This window comes from Vigna unguiculata, chromosome 1 (genome assembly GCF_004118075.2).
Source record: "Vigna unguiculata cultivar IT97K-499-35 chromosome 1, ASM411807v1, whole genome shotgun sequence".
Lineage (NCBI taxonomy): Eukaryota > Viridiplantae > Streptophyta > Magnoliopsida > Fabales > Fabaceae > Vigna > Vigna unguiculata.
This window is the reverse complement of record NC_040279.1, coordinates 20,472,099-20,481,363: the sequence shown is the minus strand read 5'-3', so window position 1 is coordinate 20,481,363 and position 9,265 is coordinate 20,472,099. Positions and strand designations below refer to the sequence as shown.

General features: G+C 34.6%; 1 protein-coding gene across 1 annotated transcript; it reads left to right on the top strand.

Moving 5' to 3' along the window:
• Positions 1 to 7,878: 7,878 nt before the first annotated feature.
• On the top strand, positions 7,879 to 8,642 carry LOC114189498 (protein MAIN-LIKE 2-like). The gene is made up of 2 exons (XM_028078078.1): positions 7,879 to 8,327; positions 8,417 to 8,642. Exons 1-2 carry the CDS (start codon positions 7,879 to 7,881, stop codon positions 8,640 to 8,642), a joined length of 675 nt encoding a protein of 224 aa, XP_027933879.1.
• Positions 8,643 to 9,265: the final 623 nt, after the last annotated feature.

Below are 9,265 nucleotides of genomic sequence, written 5' to 3'. Positions count from 1 at the left end.
AGGAGGGAGATGTGGTGGGGATAGGTATTATGACAGGGATATGTACATCCACATACCCAATTGAAAAAATCGAAGATTTCCCATACCCATACTCATACCCAATCAATATGGGGATTTCCCATCAAAATGGAAACGAGTTCGGACAATACCCACATGGATGAGTTTATTTGCCATCTCTAATATTAAGCTTATTATATTAATATACTTACGAAAACTTATAAATATTCTTTATCACGGGTAATCAAACTCAATATTCATTTTTTATTCTCATATAATCAAAATACCATTTACTAACTTAAGTGTAATTTTGTGAGTATTAGAGTAAAAAATGAGTATTAAGTTTAATTTACAGGCTCTTTGTGAGTTTATTAACAAATAAGATAAGCTTAAAATATAACAACATATAATAACATATTAACATATATATATATATATATATATATATATATATATATATATATATATATATATATATATATATATATATATATATATATATAGTAAATGGATTCAATGTATTATAATCTGAATTTTATATTATCATAAATATTATCTTTCATTGATTTTATAAGTATTAATATTTTATATAGATTTCACACTTGAATCTCATGTTTATCGGACTATTTTGAACTTCATAATAATAATATATTTTGGCTGGGTACGTATGTACACCATTAAAATCAATTGTTAAAGAAGGCCTTCATTTATAACAAAACATTTTTTTTTTCGAAATTGGTACAAATTCGTTTCTTGCATTTACATTGTTCGGCCTAGAGGTAACATAACCACAAACTTTGGGTTTGAAGAGAGTGGTAAATAACAACAAATAGTTCCTTGAACTGGTCATGACTCTTGATCAGACATTATTCAACTTGTGTTATCATGGTGACTGATCAATTATATTAGTGCACAACCTTGAGAGGTTGCTAAAAAAGGGATAAATTGTTCGACCTTTGGGTGTTCGCCTAACCTTCATGTCTTTGCTAGAACCTTTTCATGTGACTAAGCACGATTGGCTTAGTGTTTGAATACTTACAATTCTCACTTAACTTTTCCTTGCATCGCTTCAATTCATTCAAATTTCAAGAAAATAGCTCATTTCTTCATTTTGTTTTCTACATCATTTGATTTCCTTATAGTTGGCCTCTCATGTATCAAGGTGTTCTTCTTATACTATTGTTTGGTTTTATCAATTTTTGGTTTCTAGGTGTTCATATATTTCTGGGTTAATGGCTTATGACATGTTGTATCCTTAGACTAAACTAGAGTTGTTTTAGGAAAAATTCAAGCTCGTGAATCAGACGAGCCCATTAGCAAAAATGAGGCTAATGATAGTGGGCAACTTCTGCTTTTTCTACGATATAATCTTTGTAAAGTTAGGATTGGGTTGCCTTTGGATTATTTGAAAAGGAGGTACTAATTTTGATAAATGTTGCCCCTGTCTAGCTATACCATTATAGTTGGACTTTCGTTCAGACTTTCTATTTTTTTAAATATTGTTTAAACGGTTGGAGGTGTATATAAAGTAGGGATGATCGATTTTTAATGATTTAATTCATATCATTTTAATTCAAATAATTGGATTAAATTTTTTATCCAAATTTATTTTTTTGGCAGAACTAGTTTAGATTTTTTCTTAAAATCCAAATTCAAATTCAAATATTTGGTTCAAGATTTAAATTAAGATCTAAATATTTGGATAAGTCCAAAATCGATTTTTTTCTCATCTAGCACACTTTTTTAAAAATATTACCCAGATAACATATTGTGCATAATATTTACCTGGATAACACATTTTTTTTTATGTTCAGAATTCGGTTTCCGGGCAACCGAATTCTGAGCTTCCAGTTGTATTTTTTTTTGGTTATCCCAGTCAGAATTCGGTCCCCAAGACCCAAATTTTGTACTGTTCTTTTTTTTAAATAATGGAAAGATAAAGTATTTTTTTTAAATAAATATAATTAATTTTTATTTTTGTTATTAATGAAATAGAAATAATTAAATAAATTATTTTAAATAATAGAATTATTAATGTGGTATTAGCTATTATAAATAAAAAATAATTTTATTTGCTTTTGAATTTGTTGATTTAAAATTGATATAATTATTTTTTTTTAAATAGATAAGAGTAAACAAAATTTTAAAAAAAGTAGAATTAGTAATGTGTTATTAGTTATTTGAGGTGTTATTTGAAAAAATAGTAAAATAAAGAATAATTTTTTGTGTTTAAATTTTGTTTCATAATTTGTGAAGTATGAATTTTTTTTTTTAATATGTGTTAACAAAAATTGAAATTATAGGCTTCTTTTAATTTTGGATAATTGTTAAAAATTTTATATTATAAACATTATAAATTTGTCCAAAATAATTTAGAAATGAAGGAAATAATTAAAATAATTTAAAACGATTTCATTATTGTATATGAAATTAATTTTTTATATGTTTTTTGTTATTGTAAAATAAGTAAGAATAAAAGATAATAAGTAAAGATGTGTCATTGAATTGAATGAAGTTTATATTTATTGAAGACAATTCAAAGTACAACATAAACTAAGTGGTTTGATGCAGATCATAAAAGTGCAGGATTATTAGGACAATGATTTCTTGTGTGACCTTCAGTTCTACAATAGGAACACTTTCTTGATTGTCTTCCTTCCCTAATGTCTATCTCAGTCCTAATTCTATTTGATTTAGGACGACCCCTCTCGGTCCTTTTTGTGGCAGGATGAGGCCAAACTTGTGGCCCTTGGTATGGTGGCCAATTTCTTCGTGTCTTAACTCACCAAATAAATTGTCATATACTTTGACGATGACATCCAACCTGTAATGTGGACTTATGTACATGTTGAAGTCGTGATGTGAATGCTTGCAAGCTACAATAACATGTGAACATGGTAGATGTAGTTTTTGAAACTTTCCACAATCGCACAACCTTTCATCTAACCTAACTACAAATTTTCCTGCCGGACGAACCTCTCTAGGATTCACCATCTCCTCCACTCTAAATCTTGTGGTATTTTTATCAAATTCAACGACGTGGTGCGTGTTGGACTTGGAGTCCGCATCTTGTAGGAAGTTCGTAGCATATTCAGAATACACATGACCAAAACTGAGCATTGCAGTTATTTGTCTACCTCTTTTGGTAAAGTATGTGTTGCACTTGGTGTTTGTGGCCAATACTATGGATGAAATTGGCAAATTCCTTATCTTCTTCAGGACAAAATTTATTACTTCAGCCAGATTTGTTGTTACGTGACCCCACCTTCTTCCTTGATCATATGTAAGACACCATTGTTCCCATGGAATTTGGTCAACCCAAGCTGCTGCTTTTGGGTTGTCTTCTCTAATGATGTTGTAGTAGTAGTTACAACGTGGCTCTGTCAATGCGTACGCTACAAATATAATTTTAATAACAATTTATGATTTAATATTGAGTGTGAATAATTAACAGCCAAAAAAATGAAAAAGACAGATTTACATGTAATAACTTACCAATGTTGACGAGGTCCTTTTTCAGAGTTGTATTGTTGAATCTTTTTGTAAAATTTTGTGCAATGTGTTGAATACAAAACACTTGCACGCAGTTCCCTTGAGTCCAGCCACTATTGGGTCTGTTAAATTCTGCACTGATTGAATTGTGGAGGTCTGACATTAAGCATAAATTCTGTTGAGGCGTGACGTGTGTCCTTAGGTTTTTAAGGAAAAAAAAAACCAAGCTTCAGCGGTTTCACCCTCTACTATAGCAAATGCAATGGGGAAATTGTTATTTCTCTCATCTTGTGCAACAACTACTAGAAGGGTGCCCCTATACCTTTCTAAAGGAAGGTCCCATTGACTTGGACTATTGGTTTGTAAAATGAGAAGCCATCAATGCATGGTTTGAATGTCCAGAACACCCTTCGAAAGTGTTGTTGGTTTTGTAGGACGTTGTCCCCATATGTAATTGGACTGGTTTTCAACTTGTATACAAACCTAAAAAAATAAGTTTGCATGGCTTGTAGTAGGCACGATAATCAGTTGTATGACTGTTCCCAGTTTCCATACACATCTTCAATTGCTTGTTGTTTCGCCAACCATGCCTTTCTGTAGGTTGTTATATCCCATAGAGGTTTGGATGGAAGAAATTATTGTTACAATTGGTGTGGATGGGTCTGACTCCACCATTTGTCTTATGTGTTGAGAAATTATTTTTGAGCCCAGGTGCTTGTGGTCTTGCGTTATGAGTTGTGTGGCACATGTGTGCACACCTTCAACTTTTCTAATTCCCCACACTTGGTCCCTTGTACGTAATATTGTCTGACATTTCCAAAGACACAACTGTTGTACACATTGCACCCTCAACCTTGTGGTGTTTGAGTGTGTCGTTTTGTAGGTGCAATGGTTTGTTATGTGGTATCTATTTAAAGCATCTAGAAATTGTTCCTTTGTTTGGAACCTCATTCCTTGGGTCAGGGTACCAACATCGTGGTCAAAGTTGTCATTCAACATTGTGTGGTGGTCATATGCATTTGGGAATTCCTGGTGTGGGCTCTAGTTGTATTCCTCATATAATTGGAAGTGTTGTGGTGGGTTATAAGGGACATGTGTCTGAGGGTGAGGGTCTTGTTGTTGTATGGGGTGAACATCTAGTGCTTGGTCATGCTCATCATGTTCATCAAAAAGTATATTCTCCTCATCTTCACTAAATGCGTCTAAGGATGCCAGAGGTAGACCTAGGTTTTCAACTTCTACGATAGTTGGAGGAGAAAAGGTTTGGGTGTTGTCATGTGCGAGAGTTTGAAAAATATTTGAGGTAGACGGACCGATTAGTAGTTCGGTATATGTTTGTATATCTTTTCCCCACTCCCCTAGGTATGTAGTGTTAAGGTCAAATAATTGTTGTTCTGGTTCAGTGTTTGGATGTGTATGATGCAGATCTAAATGTGTTAAAAAAATATTTTCGGAAGGTCTCGTACCTTAGTTGTAGGTCGTGCAGAGTTCAATAGATGTAACTGTTAGGGTGGCCTGAATCATGTCGAAAACGTCATCCAAGTCGTCGTCATCTTGGATCTGAGTGGTAGTGTATGTCATATGTTGGTCACAAACTTTAGTCAAAAATTTGAAGTGAATGACTGGAAATCCATCCCTTGGATCTCTATTTTCCTTCTCCATAATTATGCGAATAAGATTGGACAAGCAGAAACCTCTATGGATGCGGATCATGATTGTCTTTGCAGATGCAAAGTAGACACCAGTTTGAGGGTCACTGACGATTTCTCCATCATCGTATACACAGACAAGCATTGATCCTTCCATTCTAACTTATCGTTAAAGCTCACGTTCGATGACTTTTCAGAGTAAAGAAATATTGGAAGATTGAGATTGTAAGGGGAGAACGTGGTGGTAGTCTTTTATACCAAAATTAAAGTTATCATGTGACTTGCATGATATTTAATGTTATCATGTGAGTGGCACGAGCGTTTATGTTCTCATGTGATTGACACAACTTTTTATGTATCCATGTGAGCAGCACAAATTATTATGAACCCATGTGACTGACATGAATTATTATTAATCCATGTGACAGGCACGACCTCTAATGTTAGCATGTAACTTGATTTTCATTGAAATGAAAAGCTACATAAACATTTCATGAAGAGGAATGTCATAAACAAAAGTACATACTTTAAATAACAAAATGTAAACCTCAATCTAAGTTGAGGGACACGTTGAAGTTATTAGAAAATTGTAAATTAACTTCGTCAATGACTCCGGTTTTAAGCCTTTATGTAATAAAGGTCATTATCTCAACTGGAAGATGACAAGCTTTTGTTGATCTCATGACAACAATGGACTCAACATTGTCATCTCCACACATCGTACAAGATCGGTAATGTGTAATGTCGCCTGATATGAAGATGGGTAACTTGTAACGTAAGTCTGCTTCATAATCGTCCAACGTTGCACCATTGAATTCCTTGAGGATTGCTTACTTAAGTTGGGACAACGTCATAGTATTTGTTATGGTCACCCATGCCGTGTTGGAGCTAATGTATTTATCGGAATAGTTATCTTCAACATAGATGTTGCCATTGAAGTACACTAACATAATGAATATTGTAGATGTCATTGGGGGGTGGGGTAAGAGTGATGTCGCACTGACTTGATTAGATTGATGAATGAATTGATGAAGGGCATTATTTTTAGGTTGATTGGCTCAGAGAGGGATACAACAATGACAATTTTTGTTTGTTTATGTTAATGATGTGGATTCCAAGTATACCAATTGAACGCACCAGATTCATATCCCCTTAGTAGATTCTTGCAAGATTTTTTTAGAGTGCTTTGTCTTGTAGTCAATATCATAATGTGTTCCAGCTTTAATTATTTGGCATGCGACATGTCAGGTTGAATGCGAATCAGACTTTATTAAACTTTACCACGTGATACGAACATGACAGCCACATTTCATATACACATTGCACGATGAATGCCAATCAGGCTTTATTTAACTTTACCACGTGAACCCACTTTATTGTAGGGTTGAACTTTTTTTTTATGACTTTAAAGTCATCCAGGCGCTTATAAGTAGTCATGTGATTCAGTTGATAATCATAATTGGTTATTACCAAAAGAAGAATGATGATCCATCGTGAAAATAACATCCATAATAGTTTTCTCGTAGCTGTTAACTACGAAGGTCGCATAAACTGTGCTTTTTATGTGTCCACAATTATGAATCTACAGATGTTGAAGGAAGAAATTGCAAGCTATCGTTGTTGCAGTCAGGGAAGAAGAGTGAAAGATGTATGGTTTCACAGGCCTGTCTTAGGAGACTGGGACCAATATGAAACAATTAAGCTCTTTACAGATGATGATGTTCGCGACATGGTTGCCTTCTTCCTTCTACTCCCACATGATCTCCCAATGAAGCTTTCTGTGACCCTACATCCTGCTGAAGGTGACAATTTGGATGCAACAACCTCAGCTTCAACCAGTAATGTCGATGACTAAGGCTTAGTTCGTTATGTGTTTATGGAAGTCTTAAAATTATGTGTAGTAATGTTTGTCATTAGTACTTAATTTCCAATAAAGACTTAAGTGTGTGCAATGTAAAAAAAGTATTTGTGTGTAATGGAACTTTTATTGAAGTACTAAGTACCTGTTTTTCAAGGACATTATCTACGGTTTAATATTTGTTGTCATATCTTAAACTTCTGTCATTGGTTCAATTCCATAAAACACTATTGTCATTAACACAATAAAATTTACAAAGTCATTCACTTGAATTCAACGTACACCCTCTTTTACAACTAAGCACCTATTGTCTTTGGACATTAATCCCTTGTCAGATTCACATTAATGACCCTTTATTAGTATTGAGCACCTATTCTGAACATAGTTTCTGTAAAATTAAATAAAATATGTTGGTATTCACAAATATTTCGTTGTTTGGGCCATAGTTTTGAAAAGGTCTTTGCATTGTGTAGTCACCATCATGCAGGCTTTAGTCAACCTCATGCAGACTTTAGTCACCATCATGCAGGCTTTAGTCACCAACATCGACAGACTTTAGTCACCATCATGTTGTGCAATAAACGTGTTAGGAATGTGATTCGTTTGTGTAATCCAACGGTTAACTTTTCCCTTGGCAAGTGTTGAGTCGTCTATAAATGTTGAATGTTGTTGTTTTCAATTCAAGATATCGTCACCAAATCTACAAAGAGTTAATCAAGATGTTGCTATGGAAACAACAACAACACAAGGCTACATAAATTTTTGCTCGGGTATGTTAATTGCATTTTTAATTTACAAACGTAATTATTAAAAATAATCACATCTTTTATTTTTTCGGTTTAGGACACAGAAGGGAGCATTGTGTCATCTTAGTGTCACTCAATGCCTGAACCTCATCCAATTGTTGTGCTTGTAATACAAGAAGCAGAGTTTGGCGGTGTTGCTAAATTGCGACATCTAAAGGTTGACCATGGTTTAGTCACTGCCTTGGTTGAAAGATGGAGGCCTGAAACACACACATTTCATTTTCCAACTGGAGAATGCACCATAACCTTGAAAAATGTGTCACTTCAATTGGGTCTTTGTGTTGACGGACCCCCTATCATTGGTCCAACTATGTTGGATTGGGACGAGATGTGTGATACCTTATTAGGTTTAACACCAGTAAAGGGGGAATCCATTGTCGGTTCTATGATTAAACTGAAATGGTTAAGGGATAATTTGTTGCCTATAGATGAAAATTCTAGTATTGAGGTCATTCATGCACATGCTAGGGCCTATATATTAGGAATGAAAGGTGTTGTTTTAATGCCCGATAAAAATGGGAATAGGTACATTTAATGTACTTGAACTACTTGAGTAATCTTCGAAGAACTAGTAGATATAGTTGGGGTTCAACGTGTTTGGCTGTCTTGTACAGGGAGATGTGCAGAGCAACCAATGCACGTGCAAGGACTATGGGTGGATGTGCTTCGTTGTTACAATCATGGGCATGGTTTGGCATGCCTTTCCTTGCACCCATTTCAAGAGTTCCACCAACTTTCCTGCTAGTTTACCAATGGAGTGACGGTCGAATACTGAATTACAGAAATGTCCCCCACAATGATTTAGTCGGATACCGAGCAAGGATAAATCACATGCAATAAAATCAGGTAACATTTTAGATTTGTATACCGATAAATGGTTGTAACTTAATGATTGACATTTTCAATGATTGTTGTAGTTTATTCGAGTTCCTTGTGGCGGATTGGGCTTTATCATTGATGTTGGAGCATATCGCGACCAAGCAATATGGACGTCATGCACAAGTTTAATTTGTTTCGCCATTGTCGAATGACACCAGTCCGATAGGGTCAAGTTATAAATTTGCTTATCACAGGAGATCCCTGAAGAACCCAACAACCTTAATCATTTACATAAATTAGACATGAGGGGATGACAAGATGAGAACTGGGTTACTAGACATACGCAATGGATACATGTATGGAATAACCGGCGTGACCTTACGTTGACTAGAGTACCGATGTTTGGGTCACTTCAACACACAATGGAGTACATGTCATGGTATACTTCAAATTCATGTTTATATTTGTCAGTTCCACAAATGTTAAGTGATCCTAGAATGCATCGTCAATAAACATCGACAAATGTCCCTCCACCACCACAAACTACGCATGACTTAAACACTCCTCCTTCACCACAAGGTATGTAGGGAACAAGGAATTCAGTTTCACCAAACTCAAAACTAGGCATACCAAGTATGTTTGCA

Bases quoted from the DNA above. Each gene is read 5' to 3' on its own strand.
- LOC114189498 (XM_028078078.1), top strand. From the start codon at position 7,879: ATGCCTGAACCTCATCCAATTGTTGTGCTTGTAATACAAGAAGCAGAG. The intron at 8,328-8,416 runs GTACATTTAATG...TGTCTTGTACAG, and splicing joins CCCGATAAAAATGGGAATAG to GGAGATGTGCAGAGCAACCA.